At 50.0% G+C, this 20161-nt stretch overlaps 1 protein-coding gene across 1 annotated transcript in view; it reads left to right on the top strand.

The window, feature by feature from the left end:
• The window catches only part of LMF1 (lipase maturation factor 1), a 197654-nt gene that overhangs the window by 170125 nt on the left and 7368 nt on the right, over positions 1 to 20161 (top strand). Inside the window, exons 8-10 of the mRNA XM_009329414.1 lie at positions 1239 to 1392; positions 4415 to 4598; positions 15145 to 15257. Of these exons, the coding sequence (XP_009327689.1) occupies positions 1239 to 1392; positions 4415 to 4598; positions 15145 to 15257 (451 nt within the window). The remainder of the gene's footprint in view (positions 1 to 1238; positions 1393 to 4414; positions 4599 to 15144; positions 15258 to 20161) is intronic.

Below are 20161 nucleotides of genomic sequence, written 5' to 3'. Positions count from 1 at the left end.
CTGAGACCTCGAATTCCCATTGCTAGTGCTCAGCTCCTGCCTGCTCGATCCAGATCCCGTTGGCTCATGTCTCATGCTCCTTCCCCAAGTCTTGCTCCATCCTTGCCATGGTTTTGGGGTTTTCTTCCCTGTATTACACCCTTTTTCTCTATGACGGAGTAGCTGTGACCCCAAGGGCATGACAGCAATCACCACCTGCTGAAGGACGAGCAGTCCGTGCATGGCCATAAACTGTGACCTGAGGAGCTGCTGGTGCTGCCCGTGTGGTGGAGGGCTCTGTGTCTGTACCCACTCTTTAATTACAGGCTAGGAAGTTGAGCCTATCTAAAAGACAAAAAAAATGCCCAACAGACTCATACTGCTCGCAGCAGCACAGGGGGCGAGGGGAGGCATCTCGGCGAGCTCCTTCCCAAATCAAATGATTCTCCAGAAATGTTCTCAGACTAAACAATTATTAATAGCTTCTGAGAGAGGTTCAAATAAACATCCCTCTCCTGCAGAGATAAGGGGAAGGCTACATGCAATTGCTTTGAATCTGATCCTCTGGCTGTTAATGTTAAATAAATTTAAAACGGCCATAAGGGTAGGAACCCCTCAGAGGTCACGTCTGCTTATTTGTCTGATTGCAGTAGGTGTCTCCTTAGACTGAAATCCAGCACAGCCCTGTGCTGCTCCTGCAAACCAAATACCAAAGCGCTGGTGAAGCAACGCACATCTCATACATAAATGATAAGCAATAGAGATTTTGCAGAAGGAAAATGAGGTTTGAATGGAGCTAGTGAGCAAGAGGGAGGAAAATAAGTCTGGGTGGCGAGAGCCTGGGACAGCGGGGAGGAGGCAGCCACGGGCAGGAACGGAGCCACGGGGAGCTGGAGGCACTCCACACACGGCTTACAAACCAGGAGGGCAATTTTGAGCAAGGTGCAAGTGCCAGCTGTGTTTTTTCCCTTGTTTTAAAGCAATGATTAATCTTACATTTTAGACATTTTTCTTTTTAGCCCTTTCTCAGACTATTTAGAGAAAGGCAGATCTCTGGAGTGATAGCGTATGGCCCTCGGCAAGGTCGGGTTGATTACGGCGGAGCGTTTGTCAGCCCCAGCCTGAGAGCCGAGAGCAGCTGTGAGCACCCGGGCAGGGTCCCGGCCACCGCCGGGGGGTCGGGCAGGGGAGAGGGGGAAGAGAGCCCATCACCGGCGGTGAAATCACCTTCTTCTGGTCTGCTTTTGTGTCCCGAACAGGCTGCTACGTCCGCAAAGTGGTGAACATCTCCTTTGGCCTCCTGATTGCTTATCTCAGCATCCCGGTTGTCCTAAACCTGCTCAACTCCAGACAAGTCATGAACACCTCGTTCAACCCTCTCAGAATAGTGAACACCTACGGAGCTTTCGGGAGGTACATGTGTTTTAATGGCACATCGTATAGCTCTGCTCCTCTCTCCAGTATAGTCTGGTAGCCAGTCTGTGTGCCTTAAACTTGAACAGAAGTCCTAGAAATCCTTCCAGTAGCCAGTAGACTTGGAATATCTGTTTGTGAGAAAGAAGGAGAAAAGGAACAGGTTTCTTTCCCACTGAATTATAATTTATTTTCTTTGAGCCACTTTTAGTTAGCTCATTATATTGATGTAGCACACGTAATAGCAGGATGAAAATATCCATAAAAGAGTTCATCCAGTGGATAGTCTTCGCCATCACCAGCCCACTATATTTATGGTGAACTCCTCTTCCCCTGCGCGCATTTGCTCTCCCTCCTGTAAGTATTCACATAAGCTATTGGGTAGCAGAGTTTAGGCCAACAAAAGGAAGTGCTTTTTCCAACGAGTGACTTGGGGAATTCATTGCTACAGGAAACTGTGGAGACGAAAGTATAAACGGCCTCAAAAAAGAGCAAGACAGACTGAGAGGACAGGCCCAGCAGCAGTCTGGCTGCTGCCTTCAGCTCAGGAAATCCCGCTTTCGGCTGGAAGGTGGGACTGGACAAGGGAAGCATCTCCAGCTGCCTTTGTAACTAGGCTGGTTCTTAAGCATCTGAGTCTGGGTTTCCTGAGGAGAGGTCACCAGGCTTAGGTGAGCCACGGTTGGGCTCACCGTAACCGTTCTTGTGTGCTGTCCCTCCCAGCCTCTTCCAACTGAGAAAATGCTGAAAAACAGGGCTTCATCGGAACAACTTGCCCCAGGGGCAACAACAGGGCCGGTCTTCTCTGCATGGACCTCTGGCTTTGCTACCACCTCACGATGGTGGCTGTGGGATGATCCCTAGAGGTCTGAGCCAAGGGGTGCGATGGGCAGCTCTTGGGTTAGTAGGCTCTGGACAAGGTCCCACAGGAGAAGCCAGCCGTAATTAAATAGGTTTTATAAAAGGCAAAACAGGTTGGCTGTTGAGAGGGCTGGCTGAGCGGGTGGTGAAGGGGAGGAGCAGGTCTCACTGTGAGCACTGGAGATGCAGAGGACACCTGGAGCACATCAAATTAATATGATGTTTTCCCCAGTTTTTCAAATAGCAGAAATTTCTGTGGAAAGAAAAAAGTTAGGAAAAAACATGATTAAGAATATCAATGCTAGTTGTGGAAAATGCTAAAGTTTCTCCTCTTTTTTGAGAGAGGGAGAAGTAACCCCTGAACCTCTTTGAAGGCTGGAGTGGTGAAGCTACGGGAGATTGTTTTCTTTGGGTTGTTGTTCTTTTTCTTCTTCAGTCTATGGTTTCTGTTTCAACAGTTACCAGAACCTAAAGAGCATGTGATGAAATGCTGCTGTAATATGTTTGTAATTCCAGCCTATGTAAACCAATAAAAAGAGGATTGCAGCTTATAATGAATATACGATTATGTGAAACTTGACATATTTTGAATCACACAGTAGGAACATACTTTTATTAGTAATTTGGTGTCCCTGATTTACAGTGTGTTTCTAACCATTGGGCAGCTGGCCACGGCTCATAACTCAGCCCAGCGTATAATATGGAACTTGGCTGGAGAATCCAGAAATCTATTAAATGTAGGTAACAATTATAAGTGGAGACGTACAGCATTCCTTGGGTTGTAAGCATCTATCACTGGAAGCCATTGGGGAAGAAGGTGGAGGCTGTGTGTTTCCAAACTTTCGGTTTCTTGGGTTGGAGGAAGAGGGACCAAAGTAGTAAAAAATTAAAAGGGTGTTGGGAACTGGACAACTTTGATAGGCAGAGTTACGCAGTTATGTGTTCGTTATGGAAAACAGCTCTCCAGTGTAGGCGAGCGTCACTGAGAGGTCATTGAGAACTTGATGATGGCGTTTTCACATGGGTTTTCCATGGCCTGGAGAGTTTGCCATCCCCACTGCTCTACCACCTTGCTGTGCAGAGAGAGTCCAGCCAAGCAGCAAAGGGAATACGCAGGACCTGCCATAAGGCTGTGGTGCTTTTTAACCAAGTTTCTATACATCAGCTGGGTATGGGGTGGCTTTTTTGTTTTCATTTTCTGCTTTTCTTGGCTTGGTTTGCATTGGCTCACAAGTTACCTCCTCCTCCTCCTCCTCTTCCTGAGTAGTAGCTCCATGAGACCTGTCTTCCAGCCGGGATGGTGAAATGTTTGGGCACGTAGAGACAACTATTAATAGTGCCCCAAGAGTCAGCTCCTGGGGGGTGCTCCGTTTGGGGCCAACCACCTCCCCAAGGCTCAAGCAGCTGTAGCCAGTTAACTTGGGCTCATTGCGAGCGTGGCCATTGCCATGGCCAAGGTTTGAGCTGGAGCTCAGCACCCCGTGGCCAGCAGCGCTGCGGGGAGAGCCAGGCTCGCAAAGGGGACGCTGGAGTGGTCCCAGCTGGAAGCTGCTCTGCTGATCCCGCAGCCGTGCCATTAGCACAGCCACACACGCCAGTTACAAGCCTGTATTTTTGCACATGGCACATGCGAAAAACCTGGAGATGGAGCTATGTTTTGTGACCATCTTTCATCTCCGTTTTCTCATATCATTAGGAGCTTGTAGTCAGAGAGCTCTTGTATCATGGGAGTCGTCAGAGTAACAGAAACAAAGGTTTTCTTCAGAAACAGGGGACAAAGAGAGAAGTTGGTGCAGGTTGAAGATGTTCATGTGGGACTTGGGAGACACTCATTATATTCTCTCGATGCCTTGGACAAGTGTTAGGCTCTGATGTAGAAAGACAGACCCATCCATTTCAGTAGGAATCATCCTTTTGGGCCATAGTCCCTCCTGGGACTGGCAGTTAGAGGGGAGCGTGGGAGGGCGTGGAAGTTGAAGTTTTCCATATACTTTGCTGCTGGAGAGAGAAAAGTCTGCCGGATGGACAGGTTCTCTGTAGCTTGACCCATCAGGATCCAACTGTACCACGAGGCCATTGACTCGTGTTGCCATGTTGACTGTCATGAACTAGCATTTTACATGACTTGAGATAAAAAACAATATCATGTTGTGTCCCACAGCATTACCAAGGAGAGAACAGAAGTCGTCCTTCAGGGGACGTCCAGCCTGGATCCCAATGACCCCGCTGCTGTCTGGGAGGAGTATGACTTCAAATGCAAGCCTGGGGACTTGAAGAGGAGGCCGTGCTTTATCACCCCCTACCACTACCGCCTGGACTGGCTTATGTGGTTCGCTGCCTTCCAGGTATGTGCCTTTGGGTGTTCTGAGGCTTGGGTGTCCCTTGACCAGGAAAAACAATTTATATGGATTTACTGTGTGTTGGGGTGGTTGGGGGAATATCTGAAGGCCCCGGCTAAGTCAATTATGTTAAAAAAGAAAAAAAAAAAGGTTGTATTCCTCAGGGATGTCTACCACTGGTGTAATGAAACTCTTGGAAATTTTGTGTGAGGCTTTTTCGTTGTTTCTCAGCAATAACAAGAGTTAAAGGCATGGAGCAAGCCCCTGGCCTGCACCTGCCTCGCGAGGCGGTGGCCTGGCGGGGCAGAAGCTGCCTCGCAGGGTGCCCAGGACTCGCCAGGGCTGGCAGCATCCCCAGCTGCCCGCTCCCGGCCGGCTTGAACCCGCATCCCTGTTGGGGACACCCCTGGGGACCCCGGCTGTTGCTCCCACTGCCCACCTGCCTACATATGAACGCAGGGTCCCTCAAAATATTTTCCCCACGTGGTACCAGCAAACAGGTGACAGCCATAAATTAAGAAAGAGAAGAGGGGGGGAAACTTGTAACATTAATTCTTGTATATCTTTTAGCCTATTCTGCAAAATCTTATTCGCGTGAGCATGAGAACTTGGACCAGGTTTTACAAAACTGGGGCCTACAACAGAGGCAAACCCATCTCAGATTATCACAGGCTTTTCTCTTTGTTCCTGTATCTTCTCCCGGCATATCCTCTTCCCTCACTCCTCTCCCCCTGCCCCAAACTTCTCTGTTTGCTTTCTTTGTGGTATTTTCATTTAGGCGCCTTTTGGATTCCTCAGCGATGACATAACCATCGCTCTTTGGCTATGGTTTTATATTTACCCCGCTAGTTTTTGTGTGCTGGAATTTCATTTAATCTTCATTAGGTATGCTTATCCCTCAGCAAGATGACAGCAAAGGTTAAAACTCAAGCCAGCAACGGTTCCCAGCGTTACATAAAGGTGCAGAAGGTTGAATGGGAGCTGTTGGTTTAAATCTGACTGTATTTTGGGAGGGCTCCGGCAGCGGAGGAGAAACCCAGCTCACCCAAGCGAAGGTTGTTTCTGAGATGAGAGAAAGGCTGTTTGTTTCCAGGGCAGGAGTGTCCCGAAGGCTTTAAAATACAAAGTGATCTCAGGTTTAAAACCAAAGGAGGACAGGGCACAAATACTGATGCATCACAGGCGAGCGCGGGCTGTGCCAGTGCTGAGAGACACCATCACACCCCAGCGCCGTCTCTCCGCAGAGCCGGGCCAGGCGCTGAGCGACCGGGAGGTACGGGACAGCCTGGGGAGGAGGAGGAAGAGGAAGTAACGCGGCCTCTTCGCATCTTTATGATTAGTGTTTAGTTCACTGCAAGGTTCCCCCAAGTGTTTCTGTTAGCCTGGGTGCAGGGGGCTGCTGGAGCGCGTGCCTGCCAAGGCGTCTCTCCACACCAGCTGATTAGCAGCAATTAGCGTTGCGGGTCTCGTGCACTGGCCGGAGGAGGGTGCGTGCCTCCTGCTCGGGTGGGTGCATGCCGGGGGCGTGCGTCAAGTCCTGGAGCGCGTCCGTCACCTCCCCGCTGCGGTGGCACCGGGGGGAAATGGGTCTGTAGCCCCTTTCCGGCTATCCCAGCGTGTGCATCCCGTGCCCACTGCAGCGCTCCCTCGTCCCCTCCTGCCACTGGGGACTTTCCCATGCCCCCCCCGGCACACACAGGTCTCCATGAAGCAATTTCAGATCCTGCTTAAAAGAGGTATTAACAAAAGGTGCTGAAAGGAGAAAAAAAACCTTCTGAAAACTGTGGATGACTCTCGTTAAAAACAATAGGAAGGCAAGTAGCCTAGGCACAGCAGCAAGCATTTTCAAATCTGGTTGTTCGGGCATGTAAATACCTGCTTGAGCATGGAAGTAAATCCCATTTGGAGTGGCCGAACATTTGTTTGAAAACTGTGAGCTGTATATTTGGTGCCAGCTGTCATCCCTGGGAAAGCTGGCTCTCCTGCCGTCATCCCCGCGCCGCCGCAGCCAGGAGAAGTCACCGTCGTTCGGGTGTTGTTTAAACTTGAGTCACACAGAGCTGCAGAAAGGATGAGAAACCACAAGTTGAAACCCCAGAAGAAGTTTGTGAAGCCAGGCAGGCCTTGCAAACCCTGTACATTAGTTTACAGAGTCCATAAAACCAAGTTACTTCAGCCTCTGGATTAGATTTAATTTGTTTTTAAAAAGTTCTGGATTTTTTTCTACGTCACTGCTCGCCGTCTGCCCCATCGCTTCCCGCGCAGGCGGCCGCAGGGCTGGTTTTGCAGTTCATTGGCACTGGCCAGGTAAGGAGCTGACATATCCAGCTCTGACAGGCTGCAGAAAAGCCGGGGACTTGGGGGGAAGATATTTACCATCCCTTTGTGCTGCTCGTGACAGGTTCCTCTTTGCACCTCATCACCGCTTGACATATGACGCCTTCCTCCGCTCGGGGTTTCCTGCAAAACTTTCCACCTTGGCTATAGCTGCAGGATTCGCTTTGAAGAGCCGCAGCATGGGAGAGCCAGGCCCTTGGCATGGCTGGGGCGGGGGGGGCCAGCCGTAGAGTAATACAGTGTGTCGGGGGAGCCGCCGGCACAGCCCTGGCACAGGAACGGGAGGAGCCGCGGTGCTGCTCCACCTCTGAGTTGCAATTTATTAGTTGACTGCCTCTTAATTACCATTCCAGTAGCGCCATAATTATATGTCATATAACATGGCATTATTTTCCAGGAAACAATTTTTGTGATGTTAATTTTATTATCTAACTATAATATGCCTTTTCACTTGTTTTCTAAATCCCCTCTTTGTTTTGTACGTCTCGACATCCCGAGGGTGCAGTAGCTCTGAATTGAAGCCCTTCATTTAGTTCTGGCAGGGACATAACCCATCCAGAAACATGTCTGCATTGCTTCTTCCCGTCTGCAGAAGGGGAAAAACTCCCACGAACCGGCAGCAGCGTGCAGAAATCTGTGTGACCCTTTTCAGTTGTTTCTCAGCAGCCGCCTCGGACGGGACCCCCTTCGCTCCGTCACCCAGTTGATAACCTGGTCACCTGTAGGCAAGGTGTGCTGGGGCGGTCTCAACAAAAATAATGTGTCTGTCGGTCAGGAGCTGATGTTCAGGTGCTTGTTGCTGAGGTCGGTCGCTCTGGATCACTTACCTCCGTCGAAGCGGTTTAAACCAAGGTCTGAGCCGACTTAATGCATGTGCACGGTTTTAAGAGGAGCTACTGCTAATTGAAAAGAAGGACACGATGTGCTCATTGCGTTTGCAGATGTCCCCAAGCTGTGAGCAGAACAGAGGACAAGGTCTAAAAGCCCAGCGATCTTGCTGGTTTTGGTCCGAGCAGACAGGAGAGGCATGTGCGGTGCTGCACACAGGCAGGACCCCATCACCTGCCCCGGGATGGGATGGAGCAGAGCATCGTGCCCCGGGGAAGCCTCTTGGGCCGAGTGTGCCTCACGAGATGAGCACACTTAGGAAAAGGCATTGTGAAAAGGCAAACACGGTACCATGATAGGCGAGCAGGCGTTCGGCGCGCATGGTGTCACCCTCCCACTACACTCAGCCGAGCACCCAATTCGGGAAGGATGCAGCTGACTGGCAAGGGTGCAGAAGAGGGACCCGCAGGAAGAGCAGAGGTGCAGAAACCTCCCACGGCAGCAGGGCGAACAAATCTGCATGGGCATCCCAATGCCAAAACAGGTTTGGGATAGGCGAAAACCTACTGCAAAGGGGAAAGCAGCAACCTGTTTTCCGTGTCCCTGTGGAGAAGGGAGGAAATAATGGATGAAATGGCAGAATATGATTTAATCTCAGGAAAATTCAGGTTAAGCAGTAGGAAGAACTTTCACCCCTTGGCACTTTATTGTATTAGTGCAAAACCATCCTGTTTTTACAGCAGCTGAAGACAAATTGTTAAAGCTTTGTCTGTCCTCCAGCTACTGATGGCAACGCTCCTGTAATTATTTGACTTCTCATTTATGGTGGGCATTTGTAGAAGGAGCCCAGCCACCACAACCCAGAACTGAGCTATGCTGTGCCGCTGGTACAAAAAGCGTTACAATTTTTGGCAGGCTGTGGGTGCATTCAGCATGGTTAACAAATAGCAACCAGAAAACAAAATACTGCTCATAGTTTTGGGGCTTCAAGTTGGTCACTTTTCCTGGTAGCAGGATGTCTTGGACTTTACAAAAGCCAGTTGTTTATCGTACCAAAGATTTGTTCTTCACCAGTGGGCAGCAGTGGAAAGCCTTCAGTGCTCTGAATAAAGAAAAATCAAAGGGAAGGCTTTTCCTCTCCTTACTGTGGCATGAAGGTTATTTATTCTATTTGGGGACTGCATTTGGCCAACACGAAGGCACGCTCTTGGTGCTTACCAAATAATAACTACGCAAAAAATAACAAAGCTAATGCCATCTTCATATCGTTTTTTAAAGCCCGTGTCTTGTTGCATTGTACCTTGAAGCTGCTCCGAAAGTCTCTGAATGTCAGGACTGGCACAGAAACCGCTCAGGCTGGTGGCCCGCGTTGCTGTGTCCTCCAGGGCTCTGCAAACTGTCAGCAAACCCACCGCAGGGCAGCATTTGCCATGCACTGAGAAGCAGTGTGTGTTTTCCAGATACGATGCGTTCAGCTGCCTTCCTAAGAGAGGAGAGAAACTTCAGCGGCGGGATTGATGCTCTGAGGATCGCCCCTGGGTTAAACAGGGAGTCGTGATGGAGGCTTCATGTTATCGCACACAAACTGGAAGAGCTGAGAAAAAGTAACACTATTTATAGAGAAGGCAGATTAATATTTTTGTAAAATATTTTATTCAAGCCTCTGTTATCTCGGTCTTCCAGCCAGAAGGTGCTTACAGGAAAATGCTGCATGGCAGCAGGATGGAGGAGGAGGTGTGTGTAACATAATAAAACCTAAACCTCATGTGCAGTGTACTAAGCACAGCCTTTTACGTTTCCTTTCTTCCCCCTTCTAAAAATACAGGCCTCAATTCACTTCCATTTTCCATTGCAGCATTCATACATTTTGGTCCATGTTCAGCATGTAAGAATTTTATTTTCTTCTTTTAACTGTGATTACTTGTCTCCCTGCGAATATGAATAATTTCAAACCCCCAAGCTGCATTTAGACAAACTGCAGGCTGGATCACGGGCAGACTCACCTCTAATATTGTGATGGAAGTGCCCAGAAACCCAAATAAGACTGATAGCCTATCGTGCCGCGGGCTGTATAAATACAGAGTAAGACCTTGTCTATGCAGGGAATGATTATTGTCTACAGTGGCTATTGTATCTCCCTGTCTAGACTCTATTCTGGAACAAAGTGACTTTTCTTTCCAAATACAGAGGTGATACGGGAGCTATGCCAGGTGCGCGATTTCCCCGTATGGGCAAGATCTAAGAGCCGGTTCCCAAAGTCTCGCTCCGCCTTTTATTCCTCGGCCCGGACCTGCCGCGCTCTGCACTGCACCCGCCTCCTCCGGGGACCTGCTGCTTTCCCAAGCATTTTCTAATAGGACGGGCTAAGGGATGGCTTTTAGTGAGGCTTGAGAAACTGCCCCCGCTGAAATACTATACGTTGAGCCCGACCTGCGGAGAAACGGCTTGCGTCTTTGGGAAACTAATAGAAAGGAGGGGATGTGGTTATTGGAGATAATGGGAAGTGATGCGACCTGGCGTAGCCTTTGACCCTCCTTGATTAAGTCGCTCGGGTAGCGGGATGGTAGCAAACGGCGGTGAGCTGGAATATTATAAAAAAGCAAAGGGTTGCATTAGTTACAGCCTCTTTTCTGTGGGACGTGGATTATTTCGCCAGCTGATAGCTCAAGTTCCCTAAACAGTTGAAGGCGCTTAGCTACAGAAGTGTAAACAGCAATGTGAATAATGAGTGAAAACATCCAGGACGGTGGAGTTACCGCTTTACATCCCCTAAGTGGGTAGGCTGTGTCGCGAAAAATGCCCCTTACGACATAGCGCGGGAAATGTAGACGTCCCCTACCCCTCCGTCACCCACCCTCGCACACCGACGCCGATGTGAAACCGTGCAGGGCTCCCAACCATGTGAAGTAATAATGCTGGCCTCCCGTGCCAAGTTTCCAGCTGTTTCCACATGTGCATCTCGTACTTACCTCCTCCCGTGTGCCTGTGCCAGGACCGAGATTCAATAAAATGCCACACTAATCCGCAGTCCTTTTTCATTAAATGACCAATTAAAGCTAGAGGAAAAGAGGAGTTATTATTATTATTTCAGTTGGGAACATGTTCCCTATAGCGCCGGGTGGTTTTTATATGTATTTTTTGCTATTATTATATTCTCTTCTACTTTGTTATCTCTGCAGAGTTCCGTCGCTACTGCGTCTGGTTTGCCCCCAGCTCCTTGCTGTTGCCTGACTTAGCAGTGATTTGGTTTTAAATTCTGTAAAGTTATTAAATACTTCTGTATACGAGTTAACGTATTCAAGGTGAGAATGCCGTGTTTATACACTGGTAAAGCGTGTAAGTGGAGAGGTCAGAGAATATAAACAGTTGAAGAGAAGTCTCAGGGCAGCGCTGCTCCCGGGAGGTGGTGGTACCCCGGGGCACGCAGTGGTGCTCGGCTCCTCGCGCTGGGCCGTGTGCGGGTGGGGAGAAGGAGCAAACCCCCGTCCCAAAGCAGCGTGCGCAGGGAGGCTGGCACAGAAAGCCAGGGGGAAGCAGCTACCCGAGCACCACACGGGGCTGAAGCCCGTCAGGAAATAAAAGCTCATGGGGTCTTAACACCTAGTCCCAGGTCCTCTTTGTTAGTCCACTGTGTTATACCTAAACCCTGATTTTCAGAGATGTTGAGTGCTGGTACCAGCTGTGAGGACAGTTAAAGATGATCTGGCTTGCTGGAGAGCTGTGCCTGCTGCGTTTCCGTGGGTCTGTCCCTGAACACAGAAAGGCTTCGGCTTTGTGGTGGAGGTAGCGTTGCTCTGGGAACCTTAACCTCTACCCGAGCTGCCTTTCTCAGGCATTTTAGTTGGGTTGATGATGGGTTTTTGTGCGTTTAAGTTCCTGAGTTGCTTTCTGTGCTAAAACAGAAAGAACACTCTCAAAAGATAAAGGAGAGAATCATGTCTGCATCCATGGTGGGCTGCATCTTCCCAGGGGTGCTCTGTTCAGGCTCGGGCAGTGAGTTGTGCAGCTCATGGCACATTTCAGCATGCTCCGACCAGCAACTTGTAGCAGGAGGCTGTGCGGGTCACTGGTTCCCCAGTAATCCCAACACGGGTACGGCACGGGCCCTGCGTGGCACGAGGGGAGCTGCAGCCCCAGCTTTTGGAGGAGGTGTGGGACTCTGGTTCCGTGCCCATGTCTTGATGGAGGTGCAGGGAGGCAGAGCAGCCTGGGCACCCGCGTCGCTGGTGCAGGGTCAGTCCCCAGCTGCCTGTCTTTGTGCTCGGTGAAGATCCAAAACCTAAAGGTGAACCCAATACGTGCGTGCATGCCCACCTTAAAGCAATGTGTGCATCTGTCCTGGCTCTTTTATTAATCCACTGGATGGTTCAAGCTCTGACTTTCCTGTTTTGCACGCTCAGAGCTGGCAAAAGCAGAGCGCAACGCCAGGCAAATCCCTCCTATCCTGACCGTCGCAGCTCTGCAAACAGTGTTCGGGTCTGGGTCTCGCTGGATCCACAGACAGAGGAACTGTCACCTTCCCACCCTGTGCTGTGATGCTTCCCTGGATGCAGCCCAGATCTCCTGGGCTCTTTTTTTCTCCTCCCTTTGCCACCATACCACTTTACAGAGTAATGAGTTAAACAGCGCGGTCATTAGTACAGTTCAGGTCCTGCGTGCTCCGAGCATAGGCAGCGCGCGATATCTAAGCCTTCGTGCTGGGGGGAGTGTGGGGGGCTGCACCGGGTGGAAATTTCTCACCACAGACTTTGCTGGGGCCAGACATGTTGTAAATTTTACAAGAAAAACGCTTTACAAACCAGAAGTCCAATTCTCGTGCGCATGGGGCTGCTAATTAACAATTTGGAGACCATGTAAGCCAGGGAACCGATTCCACCATTACAGAGCCTCATGGTTTTGAATCAGGCTTTGAAGATTTGGGATCCTCCATAAAGCTCTAGCTCCGGGAGTCTGGTGATTTCTGTTTCTGTTCTTCTCCAGCTTCTCCCCAACTCGCACACGGGAACCCTCACACCTCCCAGGCCCTCCTAGAAATAGCACTTAAAATCATACAGAGCACTTTAAAAAGGGGTCTCCAGGGAGGCACAGGATGCTGAAGGTCTGCCTTGCAATATTTGATTGTCTGCAATTGCTGTTGCACCTCTCTCAGGAGGTCCCTGCTCACAGCCAAGGGTGCCCCGGGGTTCAGGTCCCAGCACGGCGCCCACCCGCCCAAAGCCCAGCCTGAGCCGAGCATCCCGGACATCGCCGGGCCAGCGAGGGGCACAGAGTCGCTCGGCGCAGCTGGGAGTCTTAGCGTGAGTTGTCCTGCGAAACGCGACGTGGTCGAACCCTTGGCAGGGATGCTGCCGGCTTTCCCTGCAGCCCTGCCAGCCTTGGCAGGGTTATTGCGAGACTTGCAAGGTTTGTGTTTAACGTCTCATGTGATGCCAAGCTCCCGGCTCCAGGGCTCACCGCGTCTCCCCTCCCAGACCGCTGCGTCAGGGCCACGGTGGCCTCAGTCCCACGGGGGCTGAGGTTGCCCTGTCCCACCTTGAGAGCCGCCACCACCTCCTCTGTGCCGGGAAGGGGACCGGGAGATGGGAGACAGGGGATGGCACAGGGTGTCGGTGGAGAGAGGGGTGCGCCGGAGGTTAAACGGGGCTTTGGGCTGGGCAAAGCATGGCACGGGGCTGGCGGTGGGAAACATCCCTGGCTCCACCACCCATCCGTGTTGGTGGTGCGGCCGGGACAGCAGATGGAACGAGCCGCGGTGGTGAGGCAGGACGGAAACAGGCAGATGGGGAGAGTGATCTTTTTTAAAAAGTTGTTGGCTTAAATAACTGTGGTTTTCCTCTAAATTGTGATGAGCACGGGTCAGAAACCCTGTGAGGTAGAGCTGCCGCTTGAAGGGCCTTTCCACCAGTGTTTGGTGTTTTCCATCTCGTTTCTCTCCTCCGTTTCCCTTAGCAACGGAAATAACAAACTTTACCATTAGAAAAGATTTGCAGAGTAACTTTGCCTTGATGTTCTGCATTAGTCACAGTCCTGCAGGTACAGCTGCTGGGTTTCGCTTTCCCACAGTGTCCCCTACTGCTTGCATTAAAAAATCCATTTAGGTACACATTAAAAAAGGAGGGAAAAAAAAAATCTTAATGGAAGTATAAGACACAGAAAGTCACCAGAAGGGGAAATTCTTTTTATGGAGCCTCAGCAAGAATCCCTGGGAAGAGCATGAGATGCATGGATTCCTGGAGGGAGGTAAATGCAGAGTCAAGTTCTGCGACTGTAGCTTGGACTGCAGCTCCCGAGAGCTGATCTGCTCACTTCCAGTGGCTGCATGATTAAGGGTACGGCACAGGCACGGGATGTAAAGAGGACAGATCAGATGAAAGGAAATAAAGAGGAGAGAGGAATCGGGACTAGAGGAGCCACTTTCTTCTGTTTTCTCTTGGATGACACCACAGGGGAAAGCCACCTATTTTAAAATGATGGATGGATGGTCATTTCAAAACGTGCCATTGCTGTTCCTCTGTGGAGCTTGCTGCTAAAAGAAATTATTTAAATCAAGTATTTGGGGTGCAGAAGTGGCAAGGACACTCCAGCTGTGTCAGAGCTGTGTGAAGTCAAAAAGAGATTTGTGATCCAAGGTGTAGGAGGAGCTGCAGCCGATGGGTGCTGGGGAGAACCGGGGGTGGGGGGCACCCCTTGCCCCAGGGAAGGGCTGTGTGTGTGCTACACGTCTCCTGGACCAGCGAGGCACTATGCTTTCCTAGTAGCAGCAGTTGTAGGCTTCTCCCTGGCGCCGGGACAAAGCAGTGCTACGGGCTCGGCGGGGATGCAGGGCTGGCAGAAATGCCCCCTCAGACATCACGCCTTGAGCAGAGGTCACTGTCCGGGCTGGGTGAAGGTAGAGATGCATCCCTGACCATCATCTAGTCTCTAATCATGAGCTGAGCTGTGGCCGCTGGCTGTGGGCATGCTCTTTGCCCCCCTCAGCTGTGATGAGAATTCCTTTGGGGATGCTTGAGATGGAGGATGCTACTTTGCAGTTGGGGCAGGCTGGAAGCGTGCACATAGCCATCCCCGCTCAGCTAACGAACAACTCATTAAACCTTTGCGACTTGCACACCCTCAGTTGTGTCCGTGCCCTCGGGAATGGTTTCCAGATGAGACAAGCTTAGCACAGCGCGCTCTGCTCCCCGCAGATGCCGGAGGGTCTCAGTCTGGACCTCAAGGTGTTGGATCCCATGGGATCTGTTCCCTGCAACACCAGGAAATTCATCGTTTGCTACCTGAATCGGTTGTAATCTCTCCCCAGAGACCTCACAGAAGTCTTTAATGTTAATAACACTACCTGGCAAGCCCAGCAGTGCCTAACATTTGCATTTCTTATTCCTTCCCCAAGACCTACGAGCAGAATGAATGGGTAATCCACTTGGCTGGGAAGCTGCTGGCCCAGGAAGAAGAGACCTTGTCCTTGATGGCAACGAACCCATTTGCAGGCAGAGCACCCCCACGGTAAGCTTTGAGTTTTGCCGAGGGAGCTGGAAGTACCCAGGCTCCGTGTTGGTCCTGTCTGGGACGCGCACAGGCGGTTTCTGTTGATGGATTGGGTTTTGTATTTGATGGTACCCAGGTGGTCTTTAAATAGGGTGGGTTTAATATGAGGACACCATGAAGAGCTGGTGCTCTCGGCACCTTAATGCCTTCCTAGCGGGGACACAAGGACCCTTTGGTTGAGCCCGTTCCCAGGCACGTCTGTGAAGGGCTCGGCGTTGCTTCTCTTGGACAGAAATTGTGACTGCTGAAGCGGTTTCCTGCCCGTCAGCTTTAGATTTTTTGCTACGATTGCTTTGCAAGCTTAGATCACAACTGCCATTTCTACCGGCCTACTGAGGTATTTCAAAGACAAAACAGCCCCGCAAAAATGCTTGGGTTCGTGGACACTTGTCTTGGAAGTGTTTGTGTTTTCAATGAAGAGACAAAGCAAACATCAGCAAGTGAAAGGCACAGATGAAAGCCCCAAGGTTTTCTACAAAAGGAAATTTTTCACAAAAGTGTCTGTTTTGTTGACGAAGTTATTTTTAGCTGAGAAAACATTTTAAGGGAATTTTGGATCAACTCAAGTAATATTATGCTCTTGCTAATATTTTCCATTTGAGGCTCTCGAGATGCACTGCAAACAAGGATGAAGGTTCACGGCACCGTGTGAAATGAACTTCCTCTTGAACCCTGCTGATGTTTTTCAGCTTTAGCGCAGTGCATCCCCCAGACCTTCCGAGGAGAGAATCCTTTTCCAGCTAAGACATTAACAACTTCCACCTTTTACCAAAGCGCTTCCTCTGAGATGGTTTACACATGCCAAGGTGGTAGAAATGTACAAACCCGAAATGGTTTATACTCTGAGCTGAAGGTATGTCTGTGTATAGTCTGCAAAAAAACAGAGCAGAAGCACAGCTTGGAATACAACCGCTAAGTGAGTTTCCCACCATCATATTTGAGTTTTTCTAATAACTGTGTTTCTGGGGTTCCCCAGGCATCCAGCCCTGTCCTAGTGCGCAGGCACCTTATCAGGGCATCGGTACAGGCTGATGGGAACATACTCCCTCCAGGTACAGGAGCCGAGACCGCTGTAAGAACAGTTATTTTGGGGCTTTTGCACATATTCTCATTTGAGAACCGGTTTTCCCGTCGGTGCAGCATCGCAGAGCGAACCAGCGGGCGCTCTCGGTGCACAGGGCAGGAGCCTGCCCATAGCCCAGAGGCTCACAGCCGCACCGGAGTTCCCATAAACGATGGTTTATAGTTCAGGGCGCGTTATGGTGTTGCAGTTTGTTGGGTTACACAAGCAGTGGATCTGTTACACGCAAATAATGATGCCTTGGCTCCGGTCCAGGAGGGGTCTGGGGAACCTCTATTAATTATTGCTACAAAAGGCGTGCTGGGCTAGGCCAGCACGGCCCTTGCCACGGACAGATACAGCTTTAATAATGTGCGTGGAGGGGTTTTAGCTCTGATTAGCTGTGCTGGGGTTGGCTTTCCATGCAAGGAGCAGCAGGCTGATGCTGTGCGATCAGCTGGTCTGGCTCGGTGCCGTCAAGAGGAGCACGCCATCGTGCATGAAACCTCCTTGCTATGGGTTGCGTTCCCATTTTGGCCGTGTTTTCTCTTTGTTTCTATGGACCTTCGCTTGGCTGCACGTGCATTTATCAGCCAAAGTAGGGTCTGTGGCTTGTGACAGCAAGCTGGACCTCCCCACTGCTCCCTGCCACCTCCTTTTCAGGGGCCGCTCAGGCCCCCACGGAGGTGGCACCTTTCTGATGGCCAGGGAAGGGGCAGAGTGCAGCCCCAGCGCCTGTGCAACCGCTCACGTGGCGAAGGCGGTGGGTGCTTCATTAGGGTGCTAACATGCACCAGAGCTTACAGTGGGCAGAAATTCAGCCCGGTGAGAGGGCTCACACACCGGGATCCGGCAGGAGCTGGGCCCTTCGGGAGCTCATCGCAGAGATGAGCGTTGGGGCATCATTTGCAAGGCTGGGCTGGAAGAGCGACCGGAGAACCTGCACTGCGTCGGCTCCGTCTTGGGTGGATTTATCAACCGAGTCTCACCAAACTTTTCTCGCGTCCCCGAGGCTCAGTGCTGTAAATTCACCGAGCGACGTTCATTGCGGGGCATTCCCCTGCGTTGCTTTTTTTTATTAAAAAAAAAACCAAACAACCTGGAAGAAAGAAAGTCAGTCCTGAGTGCTGGCTGACCCTGGGGAGTTTTAGCAGAACCTGGGACCTTTAGACACCGAGTCGTCAGTTTGAATTAGGTGTCCCCTGGTGCCAGCAGCCAGAAGCAATGACCATCTGGTGGCTGCTGGCAATAAACGGCTCTCGCGGTTCATGGAGCGACAGAAGCATTTGATAATCCCAGGGCTGTTTATTACCACGTGTCCCCCAGTGCCATAAACGTTGCTCCTGGTACTCACCACGACCGAGGCTGAAAACAAGACATTGCAACAGATTAAAAATCAAGAAAATACATATCACGTCTTGCCTTCCGAGATTTGCCATAGACGGGCTGCGTCTCTTCTGTGCTTTCTGGCATCAGTGGTGTTAAAATAAATGAAAATGAAGTCGTTGAACCCAGGAACTCATTTTAAAATGAAAATAATGAAGGGAGATGTGGCTGGGATAACACCGCATTGCTCCAGGTGGTGAATAGGTTTTTTTATTGTGTTCTGTAACAGGTGAGGAAGTGAAATGTTCAGGAATTTAAAGCAAAACCAAAAGCAAATCTGTATCTTTGTTAGTATTTATAGGATAAATATATCCTATATATAGGAGATATACATACCCTATGAGCAGAGCGTACAAAGGGATACAAGCAGGTCCAATAAGTAATTACACAGCAGCGTGGATGCTGTGTTGCACACACGGTGCTGTAGATCTTGTCGAACAGGGTCTTGATTCATGTGTTACCTTGGTTTAACCGAAGTACGGACTCTGTTTTCACTCTTTAGCAGCTAGTTTATAGTAGGAAAAGATCGGGATCCAGCGCTGGTTTTATGTGTCAGCTGCCTTTGGTCTAGCATTAGTTTTGCTTTAAAAGTTTTTCATGGGTCTAGTGTATTTTTGGGTGGCGTAAAATAAAAATAACAATTTACAAATGCTCGTTTTGGCTCAGACCAAAATCCAACACCCCGTTTCACTCTGGGTCCCGGGTTGTGGGTCACGTTTTGGGTTTTGGCGAACCCAATCCAAACACCTGGGACATTGGCACGGTCCGGAGTTTCACCCAGGTGTGAAGGCGAGGACCGGGGGCACGGGTGGGTGCTCACGCCTGCCCGCGCTGGGGTAGCCGGGTCGGGGTCGGATCCTGCACTGGGCTCTCACGTCGGTCACTGATTCCTGTTGCTATTTACATTTCTTCGGTTATTGCTTGTTTGCTGTTAGCGCTTTGCCTGTGTAAGGAGACCAAAGTGATCGTTTGCCTTTTTCTTTTCCAGTTTTTGTGCCCCAGCCCAATTCTGCTGGGTTTACGCTCGTGGCACTTGCGGCCGGCGTGGGCACAGCGGCTCCGTCAGCTGCTTTTCACCCAGCGTTACTTCTGCTCGGGCGGGCTCGCCTGCTCGGTTTTTTGGTTTTTTTCCTTTAAATTTCAAAAACACCACTTCTTTATTTAATTTTAAACGTCTCCTTGTTGCACGTTGAAGCTCCCAGCGGGGCTGGCGAGCCCTCTGCACCCACAGCCCGGCCCTGGGCACGTTCCCACGGGAGAACCATGACCGGAACCCGAGTGATTGATCTGCATCCTCCGATCTGGGTGCGAGAAGTGTAAGAGGAGGCAGTTAGCAGGATACCTACTTTTTTTAATCTAGACCCCTTAGCAATCTTTAACCGAGTGCCGGATGCGGGCATCCTCAGCGCTGACAGCCGCTTACAGCCGGCGATCGCCTTTTTGTTATAATTCCATTTTGGTTGTGAACAAAAGCCTTAAATTTGAGCCTTAGCGGTAACACCTGGAAAGAAAAGATAATTCAGGGTGGCTGTAGCTCTGACGGTTTCTGAAGGGCATCCCTGCGCCCTCACCCATGAGCCGGCGCCCGCCTGCGGCTACCTTCCAGCTAAGGATCGTGCCCAGGGCGGCTCGGCTCCCTTCGGTAGCTGGGTGGAAAAAAAGTAAATTTTTCTACCATATTCCCCCCCCACTCTAAAGGGAATTTTGAGACTTAATTATTTTCATTCCCTGCTAGACTAAATAATTAGGGGAAGGGACTGTTTTCCTTAAGAACATTACGCTCCATACTCCATGGAGTTTATTCTGTTAATGGAAACTCTACACCTTAAATAGCCAAGGGACTTTCAAAATGAGTTAATGCCTTCGAAATGAAATTTCTGAGACCAAAGTTTGTAGGTTTCTTTACAACTCTAGAAATTATAGTATTTTTTCAAGTGTGATAAACTTAAAATGAGAAACAGGTGACTGATTAAAAATGAGGGTATTGTTGAGCGCCCAGCCTAGCTGAGTGTGAAGCTTTACTTCAAGCACAGTGATGTTTGTGGAATGTGGATTTACAAAATATTATTGTGCAGCGGATAGTTCATAAAACACCAGCCATCATAAATCTGAACGGTAGGGTTTTGGCTGAGAAATTAATAAATGTATAACACACCGTCATGGAAACAGACTCCAACAATGAAAGAAAACAAAAATCAGATTTTGCCTACAGAAGGAGGAAAAAAAATCGGGTTTATTTTTGACTGAAGTGTTCGGTGTCTCTGATATTAAATCATGTTCACTTAAGGACTTTTATTCCAATTATAGTAGCACTTTGTTGAAAAAGCCCCAACATGTAGCTGAAGACCTGGATTTGTAGCGGTGGTGTTATTTATGGAGGCAGCGCTTCCCATTTGACGCTACCTGGCTGCAGGAA

Source organism: Pygoscelis adeliae, unplaced genomic scaffold (genome assembly GCF_000699105.1).
Source record: "Pygoscelis adeliae isolate BGI_AS28 unplaced genomic scaffold, ASM69910v1 Scaffold467, whole genome shotgun sequence".
NCBI lineage: Eukaryota > Metazoa > Chordata > Aves > Sphenisciformes > Spheniscidae > Pygoscelis > Pygoscelis adeliae.
Note: the sequence above shows the minus strand (reverse complement) of the source record. Positions and strands in the feature narration are given on the sequence as shown.